Below are 20,652 nucleotides of genomic sequence, written 5' to 3' on the forward strand. Positions count from 1 at the left end.
GCTCTCCTGGGGGTGTGAATATTACACAGTGAGTATCATGATGTTTCATACACATGTGTGTATTTCCTTCAAAAAACTAAATAAAAATTTTTAATGCAGACAAACATATGATCTAACAACATGGTGAATGCTGTGCTGCAACAGTGCTTGTGTAAATAAAATTGTCTGTTATGTACATAAATCTGAGGTAAACATTACAGGATGCAAAGTAAAAGCTCATTGCATAATTAAATGTGTATAAAAGGTAGCTGGTTGCTGTATTTTTTCATGCAGTAAGAATAAAACAGAGACTGTTTTTGAGAGGTGTGGGGCAAGTGGAGTATGAGTAGCATCAAGTGTGCTCCATGCTTCTTCATATGCATTTCTCTATCAGAAGGAGCCTAAAATAAATTCAATTTAACTGTAGCATTTTCCACATGGTTTTAACAGTTTCTCTTGAGTTTTGATTGGTTTTCTCGAAAAGTTACTTTCTAACAGAGACATAAAAATGTAAAACCGTAATAGATTTGGTCATTGGTATTCTCGAAAAGTTACTTTGTAACAGAGACATAAAAATGTAAAACCGTGATAGATTTGGTCAGTATATTACAACCAGTGTTCATTATCTACATAAATAAGACGAATAATGTTAACTTCTAAAATGTCATTTTATTTACTCTACGTATACTAAAACTGCACAACTTTAATGTATTTATATTTTAAACGCTCTTCTTTAATCAGGTAAGATGCTGCAAACAGTCTTTGGTCGGTTCTCTTCTTAAGTTTTTCCCTAGTTTTCACAATATCAGAACACTCAAATGAGACAGTTGACTAACAAAAACTATTCAAACCCCTCTATCAACATGGACATACACACACTCAAAATGTATCACAAATTATACACTGCCTTAGAAAGCTACTGAAAAAGCATTATGTACAAAAGGCATTACACATTATATTTACTGTAGTTCACTGCATTTTATCTATTACAGGATGTGACAATATGCTCAGAGAAACTTGATCCCCAACGGATATATTTCTGGATTTCTACATTATGTACACTTCGCAAGTGGGCTTTTAGTTTGTCAATTCGTGTGTAAACGGCTGCACAATAACAACAACGATGATCTCCAGGGAAGTGCGAATTAAGGTGGTGCCATTTGTTACGAACCACTTTGCAGCACAATTTACAGCGATAAGCACCTGCAACTATGGGATCTGGGCAGAATTTGTCTTCGTATTGTGTGCGCACTCGGCCTGGAAGAAAAAGAGGTTAACTTTCAGTCCTCTGCTTCCAGACCTAATGCTGTGTCCAGTCAATAATGTTGTTATTTTTTTATGCAACTGTGCAATTATCAGCTAATGCTTTTACTTCTTTTGGAAGCAAGTGTGCATATAGACAGATGTTAAATAAAGTATACTGAAGTTATATAAGAATTACAGTGTTATATACAAAAATACAAGGACATATGTGTAAGGGTATTAGATAACATTGCAGTTCAAGATTATGTACATCACGTAGTGTACACAAAGAAGGGGAAAAGAATATAAGAGCTGTTTCATATGCCTTGTACATTGTTTTTCTTACATACTGTACTACTTTTCTCCGAATCGTATTGGATGGAAACCCTGTATGATATAAAGCCTTTGGATCAAGATAGAAAGTTATAGGCACATATAATAAGAAAATGAGCCCATAATTGAAGTGGCCATCAGCTGGGGGGATTATACAAGAAGCAGGTCAATTATTATTATTACTACTACTACTACTACTACTACTACTACTACTACTAATATTTTTTCTTGAGGGCACTGACAATACATTTACACATTAATACAGGGTGTCCCATTTATTTTGACAACCCCAGGAGTAAAACAAAAATTTACTAAGCAAATAATATTTAGCTACCATAAGGACATTAACCAGCATGACTGCCTTTCTTGTAAGTTTGTTCATTACAAACATATGAACAGCAGTACGTCTTTTTTAAAAAGCACTCCAAATTTTTTGATTTGGTAATCCACTTCCTATCTTTAACACCTGTTCAAAAACACATTGCAATGTACCAGTCACGTAAGTATGACACTATTAAAAATGTAAAACAGGACTGACTTTGACACTCCGGTACTATCACAGTACACTAGCACTCATCCACTTGCTGACTGTCAGTGCACAAATGGAAACACACTGGCCATTCAGTCAACATCTTCAGTTGAAGGTTTGTGTCAGTTCAATGTACAGCAAGGACGAGAAGATAAAAATGCTACTCATGAAAGGACAATGTAAGCTGGCAGAATAGTAATTCCAATAATATTTTCTTATACACAATATGAGTACATGTAGTACAGTACATTAGTACTTTTCAATGATATGGCATGTAAGTAAAGGCAACCACTGATAAAAACTAAATCACCATTACTTATCTTTTATTGTGGCTGAAGGTAAGCATAATGCTACTCAGGGAGAGGAACCCTATACACAGCAATATTCTGAGAAGAACCGCTCTTTCTAATTCTTTTTACACTTCAGACAATGAGGTGTTATAACAAAAGGCTTTACAATTTCATAGAACTCGTGCACACACGAAGCCGCCGAAAGTACTATAAGATTGTACTACTTGTACCTGTGCTGTACACATGAAAACATTATTGCAACTATTGTTCTGTTAACTTTTTATGTTATCCATACACGAGTAGCATCTCTGTCTTGCCTTCATTGGTGTACATTTGTAGTGCCTCGAGAATTTCGGTGAAAGTTCTAGAGACACTCAGCTTTCCACCATCTCAAACTCACAATATTTTAAGTATGAGGGTGAGAGTGTGGAGATGTGTCTACCCCGCCACTGGTTTCTGTGGTTGCAGGATGGACATGTATCGGGAGGATACTGCAATAGTGACGGTCGATCGGCGCAGACAAGTGTTTGCCGCTCGCGCCATAGAAGCTGTATGTCCAGTACAAGGAGCAAGCACGTTTTCTTCCTTGATTGTGTAACAACTTTATTTGTTGTGAACAAATGAATTATGTATTTAACTAAGGACACTTACATTTGATTTTCTGGTGTTGGACTTTCTAGAAGCAAGAACTGGTTTTATAGTAGTTATTAAACCAAACATATTGTAATTGTAGCTCTTAGTATCTGTTGGTCCAAGACAGGGTTGACATGCGAGAGTTGAACGCTATGTGAAACTTGTGAAGTTGTTTTACTGTGGAGATGAAAATACAACAGAGTTGAACAAAAAGTATCCTGAGAGTGCAGAATAATTTCAAGAGTAGAAAAGTAGTCTATTTTGAAATTCCTTTAACCAGCTATAGTCTTCGGAGAAGAAGAGTTTGTGAAGATTGACGCAGCCGTCTGACCTGAGAAGAAGATCGTCTGCACACAATACATAAGTCAACTGCAAGAGACATGAGAGTATTGCAACCCAGTACCACACTGTCTCGTGCCATCAGAAACCATTAGAACGTGGCACTCCAAGTGACAGGACACGAAGAAAACAGGAATTTTAAGACAGAAACGGGAAGAAGATATCATGACTTGCCGTAGCAACCAGGTCTAACAAGATGTGAGAACTGTTTCCAGTAATTGTATCGAGTTCAATAAACCAATGGAAGAAAGAGGCGAGTGCAACATAGTAAAAGACGTGAGAAAGTATAGCGAAAAAGAAAAAACTGGAGAGAAGACCTCAACCTTTCGACTAAGAAGACTGGGTGTGGACAGTAAGCAGTTTTCACACACGTACAATGCACCGATGCCGATGCAGTAACCAGCCACTGACGCCGACTGCACCAGCTGCTGCTCACTGGTGCTGACTCCGTGTCTGCTCGCCGCCGCCGACGCTGAAACCGACATTTGATGCTGCTGGTGCCAGTGCTGTCAACTGGCGCTGATTACACATCCGCTTACCAACGCGGCTAGAAATCTACGCTGGGTGAGCAAAAACAATAATCGTTTGGTAAACGTGAAGAAAATGTTGAATGATCAATTGTTAGTGTAGTTATTGTACTCAGTGGCGAGTTTTCTTTTAGATGATTACTACGCCTAAAATTAATAAAGTTATGCATCAAGAACAGCAACTAGCAAAACCAGCCGTAGCTATGACAGTGAATAAGGAAATGCCAGACTGGGCTGAAGTAGCAAATTTAATCAAAGAACTAAGTCTAAAGTTAGAATCAGTGAGAAAAAGAGTCAAATGCTCGAATTACTACTCTAAGTAAAAATTTAGAAGCTCAAAATACTCAATTTTATCCATTGTTTTCCAGTGTTTCGTCCACGACTGTTTTACTTTCGGAAAATGAAGAACAAACCGCCTTCAGTTACAAGTTGTGTTTCTTTACTGCACTATGCATTTCGAGCCCTGGAGGCTCATCTTCAGGTGCTTTTTAGTGATTTACATCAGGTTTTTTTTTTTTAGTTGTTTGCCTGTTGATATTACATTTTTGTGTTACAACATGGTATATTGTAGAAATAAGTTTAACAGCATTACTAATATGAAACTAACTTACAGTTTAAAATTGTATGATGTCTGCTTCTGTGGTGCAGTTGGTATACACAATACACATCTTTAATTTTGCAGTACATACATAGTCACACACTTTTTTGCACACTGTAGTAGCAGAACGTAATAATGCCAAAGATTCTCATTCATACAGATGCTCTACTTCTAAATATAATCGATTTTCGTATTTCACAGAAGATAACTGTTCTAGTAGATTAAGTTTTTTACTGTTGGATTCTGTGTGAAGTACAGTTAGGCTGTTGTGGATGTCGTCAAGTCTGTGTTTATTAATATACATGTGGTTAGCTATTGTCGATTTTTCAAAATGGTTTAGTCGAAAGGCGTCGGTGTGTTCCTTATACCGTGTGCGGAAGGTTCTTCCAGTTTTTCCGATGTAAAATGCAGGGCAACTGTTACATTGTATTTTATATATTCCACTGGGTTGTGTTATTGGTTTGTTTGTGTTCACTGTGTGAGGTAAGTGGTATCCAAGTTTGCTGTTTGTGGAGAAAGATATTAAAATATCTTTTTTTTTTTTAAATAAGTTAGCTATTTTTTGTGATACTGTGCCTAAGTATGGAATGCTTGTGAAGATTTGTTTAGTGTCGGTAGTTTTCTTTCCAGTGTTTTTGTGAGTGATGTTGGTCTGAATTTTTCTAGATAGTTTATCAATTGATTTTACAGAGTAACCATTATTTACTGCAATTGTTTTGATAGTATCTATTTCTTGTGCTAGTGCTTTGGGTTTTAAAGGTAATGTATGTGCCCTCTTCAACATTGATCTAAATGCAGCATACTTATGTGTGTTCGGGTGGTATGAAGATTCATGTATTATATGATGTAGGTTGGTTATCGGTAAATGTACAAGTTATGTTCTTGTTGTTCATTCACAATTGTGGGGTCTAAGAAATTTGTGGATTGATTTATTTTATTGTGGAGTGAGCTGAATGATGTGAGGAGTTCTTCAAGTTCATCTTTAGTGCCATCAAATAAGAGTAGTGTGTCATCTACATGTCTTTTGTAATACACAATTTTTGAACAAGTTTATTTTCTCCTTTGAAGAACTTATTCTCTAAGTGGTTGATGAAAATGCCAGCTAGGAAACTTGACATGCAGTTACCCATAACTAAGCCTTCTTTCTGTTGATAGATTTTATTATTAAATGAAAAGTAGTTGTGGGACAGTACTAGTTCAAGTAGATCTACCAACTCTGTAATCTCTGGTATGATTAGTTAAAGAAAAATATGACAGTGCCCATAATAATGTAACTTCTAAAACACAGACTTTTCATGAAAGAGTTATCAACGAAACAAACATTAGCTTCACAAACACAGAACAAGCTTCACTGGACAACGGTCTTAAACGCAATATTAAACCAAAATTTAATCATCATAATTTAAAAAACCTCATAGTTGATACAAAGAAAGCTGCAGATATGGCCAACCTGAACCACAATGAGCAGATTGTCTTAGCACATAATGTTAATGAAATTATCCAGAAAGAGAAGAAGAAAGCAAAACAACACTCCAACAAAACTTTTGAAGAAAACAAAGTGTTGAAACAACTGAAACACAAACTCAATGAACATGATGCTCTCGTTGTGAAATCAGATAAAAGAAATTCCACAGTCATCCTTTATAAAAATGATTACATTACTAAAACTCTTAATTTTTTCTCAGAAAATAACATTACTGAAATGAAACATTACTGAACTGAACCATGATGCAACCACTAAGTTTCAGAAAAAACTGAAGAAAATGCTTAACCAATGTAACTTCCTACTGTCTGATAAACAAATAAAAAGTTGCACATTAATGAATCCCACTGCCCCCAAACTCAGAGCACAGCCAAAGATCCATAACAAGAACTCTCCAATTACACCAATTGTTAACTCCAAGAACACACCTGCATATAAACTTTCACAGTTGTTAAAAAATATCCTCAGAGAATTTTACACTTTTGTAACCACATACACAATAAAAAATGCACATGAGTTAACAACATTCATCAAAGATGTAAAAATCCCCGGAGAAGCTAGATTTGCCTCATTTGATATTATCAACCTGTTCACAAATGTACCTGTTAAAGAGACAATTGAAATTATTATAAAAAACCTCGTCACACACAAAAAACTAACCATACCAGAGATTACAGAGTTGGTAGATCTACTTGAACTAGTACTGTCCCACAACTACTTTTAATTTAATAATAAAATCTATCAACAGAAAGAAGGCTTAGTTATGGGTTACTGCATGTCAAGTTTCCTAGCTGACATTTTCATCAACCACTTAGAGAATAAGTTTTTAAAAGGAGAAAATAAACTTGTTCAAAAAATTGTGTATTACAAGAGATATGTAGATGACACACTACTCTTATTTGATGGCACTAAAGATGAACTTGAAGAACTCCTCACATCATTCAACTCACTCCACAATAAAATAAAGTTCACAACAGAGCATGAAACAAATCAATCCACAAATTTCTTAGACCCCACAATTGTGAATGAACAACAAGAACATAACTTGTACATTTACCGATAACCAACCTACATCATAATACATGAATCTTCATACCACCCGAACACACATAAGTATGCTGCATTTAGATCAATGTTGAAGAGGGCACATACATTACCTTTAAAACCCAAAGCACTAGCACAAGAAATAGATACTATCAAAACAATTGCAGTAAATAATGGTTACTCTGTAAAATCAATTGATAAACTATCTAGAAAAATTCAGACCAACATCACTCACAAAAGCACTGGAAAGAAAACTACCGACACAAAACAAATCTTCACAAGCATTCCATACTTAGGCACAGCATCACAAAAAATAGCTAACTTATTCAAAAAAACCAATATTAAAATATCTTTCTCCACAAACAGCAAACTTGAGATACCACTTACCTCACACAGTGAACACAAACAAACCAATAATACAACACAGTGGAATATATAAATTACAATGTAACAGTTGCCCTGCATTTACATCAGAAAAACTGGAAGAACCTTCCACACACGGTATAAAGAACACACCGACGCCTTTCGACTAAACCATTTTGAAAAATCGACAATAGCTAACCACATGTATATTAATAAACACAGACTTGACGACATCCACAACAGCCTAACTGTACTTCACACAGAACCCAACAGTAAAAAACTTAATCTACTAGAACAGTTAGAAATAATGCTACACAAAGAAAAATATTCCGAAAACTTGTTGAATGAACAAACAGAGTTTAACAGCCACAATTTTTTCTACACCTTTAAAAGTTTATTTTTTCCTGAGAAATCAAATCTATAGTAGTACAAACAGCGGACAACCTACAATAGCAGACATCATATAATCAGGCAAACAACTTAAAAAAAAATACCTGATGTAAATCACTAATAAGCACCTGAAGATGAGCCTCCAGGGCTCGAAATGCATAGTGCAGTAAATAAATCAAAATACTCAGCTGAATGTTAAGTTGGATGACCAGATGGCTGATTCAGCCACTCTTAAGTGAAAAATTAGATGCTCAGAGTGAAATTTTAAGTAATCAAAGTGAAACCTTGAACAGTGAAGCAGCAAATACAGTTTTATTAAAGACTGGATGTGGCTCTTTAAATAATAAGGTAGAAAATCTGAAGTTAGATTTAAAGAGCGAACTCACTAGTACTTTGAATACTCATGTTAATCAACTATTTACTGAATTTAACCAGAGACAGGATGAGCAACTTCAAGATTTAATTAAAAAATTACAATTTGACATTGAAGATAAATATAATAATGTAGAATCTGAATTTAGAGAAAAATTAAAATTTTGTACAAATGTATGTAATGTTAAATTTAATTCCATAAGACAGGAAATGAATACTTTCAAAGAGTGCACAGATCGACCTAAGGAAGTAATGTCGATTATTTAGTCAAAAATCCCAGGTGTTACTACATGCGTTGTTAGCTCACAAGTAGATAAAATAGGACGAAGTTTTGAAGGAAAATAGCCAATTTTGACATTATAAATGCAAGTAGTTTGGCGGAACCATCTGAACTAATTAAAGATTGAGAAGTTACTGAGAATATAATCTCCGGAAACATTTCAACAATTGCTTTTTACAAACTTAATGATGCTAGCAAGGTTATGGATGACTTGTGTAAAGAATTCAAACTTGTCCATGACGAAGCAGAAAATAGAATAACTTTGCCTAATGTTGTGTTTCCTAGTAAAGTGGTGATTCTTTTGTCATGGGGAGGCTATCGCAGGAAATTTAACGAGAAGTACTCGTTTGCACTTGCTCAAGTGAGGTTACTGTCAGATCCATGGGATCTGGGCGGAGTCACATCTGTCTCCCAGGGATGTTAACGTTCTGTGTTAACGGGCAGAGTGATGACCGTTGGATCCCTAGCTGTTTTCGGTGTTTCTTCTGTATTATTTTTCCTGCATCGAATTCCCTTCAAATCTTAAACTACTCTGTAATCTATTCTTGAATTCTTAAACTATCCTATCATGTTAGTAATTAGACTATCATAGTTAGTAATGACTACAAGAGTGAGACCAATTTAAGAGAATCACGGATGAACAGTGATCGCTAGACACGAAGTGAAACGAATAGAATGTTATATTAGTGGGAAGTACAATATGATGACACTATTTAAACACAGTGATATCGAGACAACATAAACTAAATAGAGGATTTTATGTATGTATAAAAGTATAGTGTAAACTGAATGACTAAACAACTATGTTATCATAGCGTATAATTTTCTATTTTTTATAAAACATTTTATACCTTTTATGAGATGTGATGTATAGGGGAGGGTTTATATTAATTTTGGAAGGGGTGGGTAGTGTACGTACAAGCACGACTAACACTTAACACCCACCACTCCTTTCAGACAACCCTCGCAGACAAGTGTGACTGGTTCTTCACCATTTGCCATTCCATAGGGGTAGTTAAGATTTTTCTTCTGGGACTTCAAAGGTGAAGGTGAGAATGTCCGTTCTGTAGGAGATGTTTAACATCATACCTCCTCCGGCTTCTCACTCAAGTCCCAGCGAAGTAGGGATCCTGGGGAAGGGGGATGGAAAGGGTTTCCCGTCTTTGGGGCTATCTTCTTTCTCTTCTTTGATCTTAGCAACCATTTCTACTTTTTCTTTTCTTACTTCTCATCTGAGTACCTAACTATCATTCCCTCTTTCCATATTCATATACTTCTATTGCAGAAGTCCTTCTCTTTTTCCGTGGTTACAAAGAACCTACAACTTATTTCACATAAGTAGGCCGAAGAATGAGGCTGCACAAACACACATAGACATACACACAAAGAGAAACCACAAACATGAAAATTACGGATTAGAAAACTGAAGCGATGTCCAAACTGCCAAGGGATGTAGGTGAATAAAGTCATATGTACATCTGAGTAGATGCACATATTACATTGTTGATATGTGATGGTTTTGCATCGTTATTTTTTTATCACTCTCATATATATATATATATATATATATATATATATATATATATATATATATATATATATATATATATAAAGATAGGAGAATAACAATCAATGCATGTGCCTAGAGAAGCAGGAGCAGGAGAACTGGGGCAATAAGTATAAAACAGGGATAAGTTAATTGAAGTTAGTCATGCTAGTCTTTTGAGAAAAGGCATAGTATCTACTGGGAGTTGATAAATACAGGTAGACAGACATGGCATCTACTATGTGTAGGCATAATACATGTTTATATAGTATGAGTGAGGAGTGAAAGAGGACTGTAGGGTCTTAGATGGAGTTTTGGAAAGTGGAGTTGAGGTGTAAAGTAGATTTGTAATTTTATCAGAGAATACTTAAGAATAGTATACATAAAGATGTATGCTAGGGCCCGGAGAGCGCACTCAACATTTATTGGATGAGAAAAAGGGCGGATAGGCAGACCTATGAAAGGCTGACATATATTGTGCAGACAGGGGCACCAAGAAGGGGACTGACCTGTACCATAGAAGGATAGGAATAAGAAAGGGGGATACCTACCAAAACGGAAGCAGAAAGGGTACTCCTAATATCAGCGCAGGTAAGATATAGGTACTGTTCCTAAAGGGAAAAAGGGCAGTATCGCGACAGAAATCACATGTTTAAAGAAATGAGTCTGGAAGGTTTGAATTCTATGCAGCACTAGCATTTTTACATTTTAGATTTACAAGTGTCAGAAGAAAGGAACACTTATTTTATCCAGAGTTCCTCCAGATTACAATAAGTAATGAATAAGTACACACTTTAGAAAAAGTAGTACGGGAAATAAGACCAAAGCAGTAGAGTATTCATGAGTTAGGTACACCTGGAATTTATGATTGGAAAAAGGCAGAAAACAAAAATTGGTTACTCACGAATTGTCAGAGAATTGAAAAGAGCTAACTCCAACAGGGATTGAAAGAGTCATGTCTTAAATTGAAGTAAGAAAGAGAGAGGGAGAGAGACAGAGAGAGAGAGAGAGAGAGAGAGAGAGAGAGAGAGAGAGAGAGAGAGAAGTAATGAGAACAGGCATATTCACTATTATTGACAGAAAAGGTATATTGTTGAAAGATGAAGTGTTATCCTATGTGTCCTTACTGTACATGATAATTACGTATAAAATATCGCGTGTTCGAGCTAAGGGGAGGGATCTGTAGTGCCTCAAGAATTTCGGTGTAAATTCTAGAGACACTCGGCTTCCCACCGTCTCGAACACCCAATATTTTAAGGTGAGAGAGTGGAGATGTGTCTACCTCACCACCGGTTTCTGTGTGTGCAGGATGGACATGTACCAGGAGAATACTGCAATTGTGACAGTCGATCGGTGTGGACAAGTGTTCGCCGCTCGTTCCACAGAAGCTGCATGTCCAGCACAAGGAGCAAGCACGCTTTATTCCTTGATTGCGTAACAACTGTATCTGTTGTGAACAAATGAATTATGTATTGAACTAAAGACACATACATTTGATTTTCTGGTGTTGGGCTTGTTAGAAGCAAGAACTGGTTTTATAGTGGTTATTAAACCAAAGATATTGTAATTGTATCTGTTAGTATCTAATTGGCCAAGACAGGGTTGACTTGCGAGAGTTGAACGCTATGTGAAACTTGTGAAGTTGTTTTATTGTGGAACTGAAAATACAACAGAGATGAACAAAAAGTATCCTGAGAGTGCAGAATAATTTCAAGAGTAGAAAAGAAGTCTATTTTGAAATTCTTTTAACCAGCTATAGTCTTCAGAGAAGAAGAGTTTGTGATGATCGACATAGCCGTCTGACCCAAGAAGAAGATCGGCTGCACACAATATGTAAGTCAACTGCGAGAGAAGTGTGAGTCTTGCATCCAAGTACCACACTGTCTCATCTCGTCAGAAGCCATTAGACATTACACTCACACTTCAAGTGTAGATGGTTGACTGAATGACCAGTGTGCATTTACCTTATGTTTCCATTTGTTTTCTGTCAACTGCAACAAGTGGACGAGTTACGATACCCTGGGTACTTGCACTGTGCACTAGTGCAGCACATTCAAAGTCAATTTATTGTTATATTTTCAGTAATACCAAGTTTACTTGAATAGTACAGTGTGTGATAAGTTTTTGAACAGGTCGTCTTTAAAAAAAGAGGTTCTGCTGTTCATATTTTCGTAACAAATAAAGTTATAAGAAAGGCATCATGCTGATTAATGTCCCCCTGAGAGCTAAACAACTTTTGCTTGATATAATTTTTTATTTTGCGCCTGCACATAAAAGTTATTAGGACTACCTCATACACTTGGAATGCAAGAGTACACTGCATCACACTGAGATTGTAAACAATACTAAGATGAAAACATATCACAGTGACGGTGTTTGCAGTTATGTGTAGAGAGTGCAACAGACAGCGTCCTAGCTGTTGTGACTGGCATAACGTGGGGGCTTGTACAACACAGTTAAATGTCACTCTGAAAATTCCAGACATAACATGGACGCCTACTGTGAAATAGCGGAACAGATACTCAACAGGCAGATAAGAAACTAAAAACATATTAACACAGGTAAGGAAACTACACTGTTTTAATGTTGGGCATGTTAACAATGCATTCTAACACATTGATGTTTTACGAGTTACTGAAGGTAAATATTTTGTTTTACATACTTTATGGTTTTAAACAGCATAATATTGTTCTTAAATGACTGTGACTTGATAGCTCATTACATGAAGTTCCAGGCTACAGATTTACAGGTCTGAGTCCAAACCCAAGTCGAACGAAGGATTTTCTGTCGCTTATTTCTTCCTTCACTTCTGGCAATGATTTTTTAATGTGAATATTGCCAAGACGAATCATGGTCTAATTTCAACATTAATCTGGTTGACTAAGTCAGTTCAAAGAATGGAGCAAGGCAAGGGCATACCACCTCAAATTGGACCATGCCTAGTAAAGCACTACAATATTCAATCCAAAAGGCAATTAAGCAAGAAAATGCAAGGTATCAGGCTGAAATGAAAATATGGCTGTTGAAAGATGGAGAAATATTGCTGAATAAAATAAAAACAAAGTCTGTCTAAAATAAAGACAAAATGCATGACCTAATCAACATGAGCAATGTAGCTGACTTTAGTAACAATATGATACCCAGTCTTAACAGTTTGTTTCTAACTTGTGTGATCAAAACTCTCCTGTGAAATATTTTCTGGGTGAAACAGAATAGGCAAGTTTCAAGAAGAGAGAACCAAAATATGAATGCATACGAGAAAGCAGCTAATAAGACTCTTTAAACTGGAATACTTTTATTCATTGTCCTCAACACATATGACTAGAGAAATAGTGTGCAGTAAAGGCAGTTGGTAATTTAAATGAAACAGTAGCCAATACAGTAGTACAAAAGTGAATCACTAGCAAATAAAGTGTATTGCATCCACGGAATGAGGAAATATCTAATACTTAACAGTGTCAGATTTCCATACATTAAAACTGTAATAACTGAGCACAAGGCTCTCTCTTATTATCACACAATAAAATAATAATCTTAGATAAACTTCCAATAGATTGAATACCAGCAATTACGACATCATGATTAGAAAATATGAAAAACCACATACAAAATATTGTGTGAAACAAATGCCTTTACTTCAACATGTGATACAATACATAAACGCGCAACAGAATTATCAATCTATTCTCTGAAATGCAAAGAAGTATATACTAAAAATATCACCAACCCGCAAAGAAACAAATTCAGATTTTAATCAGACAAAAGAATCAGCTGGTTTTAAAAGAGGACCAGCTGGAAGTCATGAACAAGATTACTGAACACTGCAATGAGACTGAAACATCACTTTCTCTGGAATTTACATATTCTGAAACACATTTTGAGTCAGTCTCAACAAAATCTGTAGTAACAGCCCTTGCAAAACATGGTACCAATTCAGCCTACATAGTATAATGTGTGACATACATATGCCAATGTTATAGCTTCCATTAGACTTCATATGGATAGTGATAAACTAGAAAAATGAAAATGGAATGTGTGTTAAGGGGACGTATATAAAGCACATTCACTGTGTCGATGACATTATATGTCTGCATCTAGTGAAGACAACCTTCAACAATGAATAGAAGAAATTAACAGAGCTACTTTGTATGTAGACCTGAAAATTAATCATGATAATACTAAAACAGTATATAACTAAACACGCTGAAAAGAAACAGCAGAAGTTAACAATGACATCATAGAACCAGCTGATAAATTTATTGCATCTAGGAAAGTGAAAAACTTCAATTGGATGAACAGCAAAAGAAATAAACAGAAATGTTCAGCATTTTCATGATTCCCCGATACTTCATCATTATTGACTGTCTTAAACAGTGGTTGACAGTGAGAAAAAGTTATCTAAATGTTTGAAATTATGTGTAAGTTTGTTGGAAATTGTGAAGTGCTCTCATTCTCAAATACTGGATGAATAAAGTAATAAAGTACAGGTATCTCCACACCATCAGTTATTTGCCTCAAGACACACACACACAGTTTTCTAGTACTTCTTTTATTGTGTTAAATTTTTAACACAAGATAATACCTCTTAATGAGTATACTATGAGATCATTTTAATTTTTTTAATTCAGTGAATAGCTATGTGAAATACTGAAAATCTATTTTGTTATCACTGTAAATCATTCAATAGGCAACCTGCAAATGATACCGGGTTCCAGGATAGTCACTTAGTAATATGGAAAGTGTGAAGAGCAGTTAATAAATGACACTGCTGAATCATTTGCATATCTATCCTACCGGAAAAATATTTTTCCGGTCTGTGTTACTACTAATGTTGACTTTGCAATGTGTATAGAAATCTTGCCTGCGGAAGAAAGCACATACAATTTGCAGAAAGACATAACACTTCCATTATTTGTTTGTCCAATGAGTCACTCATGGTTACCGTCGCAGTGTTTTGTTTGTAATAATAACCTTTGAAAAATGCCAGTGGCTGAAACAGGTAGCTGCGTGCAAATGTCAGAACAAGTTCCTGGTTCGTGTTGACGAAACATGAGAGATACATGGAACTCTAACTACATGACATTAACCAAGCTGACTACATGATATTAACCAAGTAACACTGCAGGCCAAACATAAAACATGTATAGTAAGTTTCCTAAGTTATGCCTCTTTTTCATCTGGTTCCCTCCTAAGACTATTTGTGAATTTTGCGACCAATATCTTTCGTTTAGACAAACAGCTTCATTAAATATTTATAATGAAATTATTTTATGTTTGAATTAGTCAGTTTTGTATTCCTCCAACTTGTCGTTTGTAAGCTACAGGAGAATAGTTTTTCACTTTATAAACAATGGTTTGCAAGAAAAAAATAGTATATCACTTTTTGATTCTTTTCAGCACTATTTTCCGTACACATAAAAGAGTCAACCTGGCTACAACTTACCTCAGCTAATGATTGATGAAACAAAAAACAAAAAATATCAAGAACATGATAGTGAAAACTTGTCCGTTACAAGGCTCATGGAAAAAAAAAAGAGTGGAAGTGAATATGAGTTCCATTGTACATGCCAAATAACCCAGATGGTTTTATAATTAACCATACCATTCTAGATAGGAATATGTGATGATACGCACAACAAAAAATGTCCCTGTGGAAAAAGCTGTATGTTTACACGCATGACCTGGGACCTGGACCACTTTGGCAGAAAGACCAAACATACACATCAGCAAATTATTTCAAAACCATTGCCAACTATTCCATATAATAAATGTATGCCTGGAAATTTTAAGTACAACAAATGCAGTCATATTATTTATGGATGTACAAGCATTGTCACATTGTGTAAAAGTGGGAAACAACTCATGAGGAAATGAAAATCATGAGTTAAGTGTCCAAACAAAACTTTTTGTGATAACAGGAGTGGCCATTATATTCTATTCTTTCATGTGTATAATGTTTTACTTAAAAAAAAAAAAATATTTGACAACTATTTTGATGTTCCTAAATCATAATGTTTATCATTTGCTGGAGATGTATGTTTGTGCACTGCATTCAATGTGCACAGAAAATACATTGGTATTAAATCAGAAGTGTTGCCAAATTTGTTTGTAATAACAGATACAACACACAACACTTATAAGCATCCGACAAGTTAGGTTCATTTTGTGTACCAACTTGATGCTTAAAACTGCTTTTTGATCCAGCACTCCATCATGTTCGGAAATTTTACTAGCTGTCAATATCACATAAGTTTAGACCGTTAGCTTCATGATTTACCTAGAACTACATCATGTCCAGAAATTACATTAGATGTCAATACCAGATAAGTTTAGAACACATGTTTCAAGATTTTACTTAAGTATGACTTCAGTTAATATGTTACACACACTCAGTCAGCATGAGCTGTGTGGGCTCATGATGCACACTGATGCTTGCACGAACAACACAACATATTTTACTAGTTCATCATTTGCTTGCTTTATTCAGTCACAGATCTATTTTCTCTATTTGAAATATTTATACTGCACCATTTTATGAGGAAGTACTAACAGATGTCAGTGGACAACCTCACAGCACAAGTCACTTAAGCCAACCTAACTGGCTTTTAACTCTGGGCTGATACTGTTTCATATTTCATTTTTACAAGTTTGTATCTCTCACAATGCTTCCGAGAGACTTCTACTGTACAGGCCAACCAAAGTAATTTCATTCCTAAAAAAGAATAAAGGATACCTTGCTCATGCTTATGAAACCACTGACAACTTTTAGTACAAGCTCAGTTCAAGGGTCAAATCAAGCTTTGATGGTGAGGGTAGAAGAGTGACACACAATTGTGACGTTGCTGTTTCACTGTGTTTATTGTTTCTAAATCACCTATTACTTGTCCCACACACTTCTTTGGATTTATATACTTAGTTGGTCTTCTTACAAGGGAAACTCCACATTGCACCCCTCTCAGATTTAGTGGTCAGATGCACTGGAGGATATCCCATCAAAAACTGATCACAGTTCAAGCACAAAAACAGGAAAGTGTACTGAGCTGCGAAAAAAGAAGCAAAGTAGAAGCAGTAAGGGGCCAAGTGCAAGAAGTACAGCATCAAGCAAATTTGAAGATCAACACCATCATGTTTGTGTGGTCACGGCGTCGGACTGCAAAGTGAGAGATCCCTGTTCAAATCCCCTTGTACCCCCCCCCCCCCCCCCCACACACACACACACACAAAATTGTGAACTGTTCATCCCGTCACTGATGTGTCTGTTCTCCTTCAGTAGTTTTGACAATTGTCAAACTATACAATGGTTATAGGATATGAGTCATGTGATAGGAATATATTATCGTCGCAAGTAAATGTCATGAATAGTGAGTGCAGGTGAGATGCCGCATAAATCTCGCATAGAAGTGAAGACAACAAATAATGTGGTGTGCACCATGTTGCAACAAAACATCCAAAACAGAATGCAAGAGACATAATGTGGGATAAGAGTCAAAACGTGGTACTTGTGTAGAACAAATAGGAGGCATGCATGAGGGTGAGACAAATGAAAACCTTAAATATTTGTTAAAAATATTTTTTATTGTGCAGAAAAGGTAGAAAGCTGTATCACTTTTCAACATAATCTCCCTCATGCTCAATGCAAGTCCTCCAGTGCTTACAAAGTGCATAAATTACTTTAGAAAAAAATTCTTTTGGTAGTCCGCACAAAAACTCATGCACCGCGTGGCGTACCTCTTCCTCAGAACAGAATTTCTTTCCTCCCATTGCATCTTTGAGTGGTCCAAACATATGGATATCACTTGGGGCAAGGTCTGGTGAGTATGGTGGATGAGGAAGACACTCAAAATGCAGGTTTGTGATTGTTGCAACTGTTGTACCAGCAGGGTGGGGCCTTGCATTGCCATGTTGCAAAAGGACACCTTCTGACAGCAATCCACATCACTTTGATTTGATTTCAGCCCGTAGATGATTTTTCAGGAGCTCTGTGTATGATGCACTGGTGACAGTGGTCCCTCAAGGCATGTAATGCTCCAAAATGACGCATTTTTTGAACCAAAAGAGAGTCAGTATAACCTTCCCTGCTGATGGTTTTGTTCAAAACTTCTTTGGTTTCGGTGATGAGGAATGGCGCTATTCCTTGCTCGCTCTCTTCGTTTCCGGTTGGTGGAAGTAACCCAGGTTTTGTCCCCAGTAAAGATTCTTGCAAGGAAGCCATCATCTTCTCGTTCAAAGCGCCGAAGAAGTTCACAAGTACTAACACGTCGTTCTCTTATGTCAGGAGTCAGCTGCCACGGCACCCATCTTACAGACACTTTGTGAAACTGGAGCACATAATGCACAGTGTGGTGTGCTGACCCGTGACTAATCTGTAAACAAGCTGCAATGTCATTCAATGTCACTCGGCGGTTCTCCTTCACTATGGCTTCAACTGCTGCAATGTTCTGTGGAGTCACAACTCATTGTGTCTGACCTGGACGACGAGTATCTTCCACTGAAGTCACACCATTTGCGACCTTCCTACTCCATTCGTAGACTTACTGCTGTGACAAACATGCATCACCGTACTGAACCTTCATCCATCGATGAATTTCAATAGGTTTCACACCTTCACTACACAAAAATCAAATAACAGAACACTCTTCTTCCCTGGTGCATGTTGCATGTGGGGCAGCTATCTTTATACTGATACTGCGACGGTAAGTGTGCATCTACACTATGCTGCCACCTGCAGGCCATTCTGCACGCTGTTTGTAGCATGCTTACCAACTTACAGGATAACAGCGCGAAATTTCGATTTGCTACTACAAATTTAAGGTTTTCATTTGACCCAGCCTCGTACGTCTGGAGGTCCCTTCCTTACATCTCGCTATTGCAAACAGATGTTACACCACGACAGACACAAATTTGAATACAGTGAACAGTCACATCAATAACCAGAAGGACAGTTCATAATTCTGCACGAGAAAAAAAACGTGGACTCGAGGGAGATTTGAACACAGATCTCCCCGTTCACAGTCCAACACAACCGTGACGCCATGCTCTTCAAACCCGCTCGATGTTGCATGTCTTAAGCAGGAACCATTCATTGTTTCAATTTTACTTCTTTTTTCCTAGTTCAGAACAACTTCTTCCTGTTTTTGTGTTTGAAATGTGTTCAGTTTTTGACGGGCTATCCACTGAGACATCTTGCAACTAAATCTGAGGGGGGTGCAATGGGAAGTTTCCCTTGTCAGTAATTTCACAACCATTGCACAGTTAACAAAATGGTGTGTACCCATGAAGTTCTCAAGACTGAAAACGTGTTAATCCTATGCAGGTTTGATATGTTTGACAGTACAATGTATGAGGCATGTTTTTTAAGTAAGTACCATTTTGAAACTAAAAAAAAAAAAGTGCTAACAAGGGAACCTCCCCATCGCACCCCCCTCAGATTTAGTTATAAGTTGGCACAGTGGATAGGCCTTGAAAAACTGAACACAGATCAATTGCGAAAACAGGAAGAAGTTGTGTGGAACTGTGAAAAAATAAGCAAAATATACAAACTGAGTAGTTCAAGGGAACATAGGCAACATAAAGGACGACGGGAACGCAGGAGCGCCGTGGTCTCGTGGTAATGTGAGCAGCTGCGGAACGAAAGGTGCTTGGTTCAAATCTTCCATCGATTGAAAAGTTTAATTTGTTATTTTCAGTTTATGTGACAAACTCTTATGTTTTCATCACTTTTTTGGGAGTGATTATCACATCCACAAGAAAACCTAAATCGGGCAAGGTAGAAGAATCTTTTTACCCATTCACCAAGTGTACAAGTTAGGTGGGTCGAGAACATATTCCTGTCATGTGACGCACATGCCGTCACCAGTGTCGTATAGAATATATCAGATGTGTTTTCCTGTGGAGGAATCGGTTGACCTATGACCTTGCGATCAAATGTTTTCTGTTCCCATTGGAGAGACACGTCTTTTCGTCTACTAATCGCACGGTTTTGCGATGCGGTCGCAAAACACAGACACTAAACTTATTACAGTGAACAGAGATGTCAATGAACGAATGGACAGATAATAACTATGCAAAAATAAAGAATGTAAAATTTTCAGTCGAGGGAAGACTTGAACCAAGGACCTCTCGTTCTGCAGCTGCCCACGCTACCACGGCGCTCCTATGCTCACATTGTCCATTATGATGCTTATGTGGCCCATGGACTACTCAGTTTGTATATTTTGCTTATTTTTTCACAGTTCCACACAACTTCTTCCTGTTTTCTCAATTGATCTGTGTTCAGTTTATCAAGGCCTATCCACTGTGCCAACTTATAACTAAATCTGAGGGGGGTGCGATGGGGAGGTTCCCTTGTAAGATATCTCAATAATTTTATTCTTACATGCAAGCCTGTACCTTATAATTTCCGTCAATATTGGGGCACTTGTCACAACGTTGTACCAGTTTTTGAATACCCTCCTCATAAAAGTCTGCCGCCTGAGTTGTTAACCACTGCATCACCACTGTTTTGACTTCAACATCGTCTTGAAGACGCTGACCACCCAGGTGTTTCTTGAAGTGCAGGAACAGATGGTAGTCACTGGACGCAAGATCGGGGCTGTACGGAGGATGATCTAGAGTTTCCCATCGAAAAGATGTGATGAGACCTCTGGTCCGATTCGTCACATGCAGATGGGCATTGTCTTGCAGAAAAACGATGCCCTTGCTCAA

At 36.9% G+C, this 20,652-nt stretch overlaps 1 protein-coding gene across 21 annotated transcripts in view; it reads right to left on the minus strand.

The window, feature by feature from the left end:
• The window catches only part of LOC126481406 (sex determination protein fruitless-like), a 417,410-nt gene that overhangs the window by 270,216 nt on the left and 126,542 nt on the right, over nt 1–20,652 (minus strand). Inside the window, exon 5 of one of the 21 annotated variants that reach the window (XM_050105178.1) lies at nt 676–1,236. The exons of 19 other annotated variants lie outside the window; for them this stretch is intronic. In XM_050105178.1, the coding sequence (XP_049961135.1) occupies nt 959–1,236 (278 nt within the window). In that variant the 3' untranslated portion in view covers nt 676–958. Of the gene's footprint in view, nt 1–675; nt 1,237–20,652 lie in introns of those variants that run through there. One more of the 21 variants, XR_007587569.1, reaches the window with a different exon arrangement.

This window comes from Schistocerca serialis, chromosome 1 (assembly GCF_023864345.2).
Source record: "Schistocerca serialis cubense isolate TAMUIC-IGC-003099 chromosome 1, iqSchSeri2.2, whole genome shotgun sequence".
NCBI classification, from domain to species: Eukaryota; Metazoa; Arthropoda; class Insecta; order Orthoptera; family Acrididae; genus Schistocerca; species Schistocerca serialis.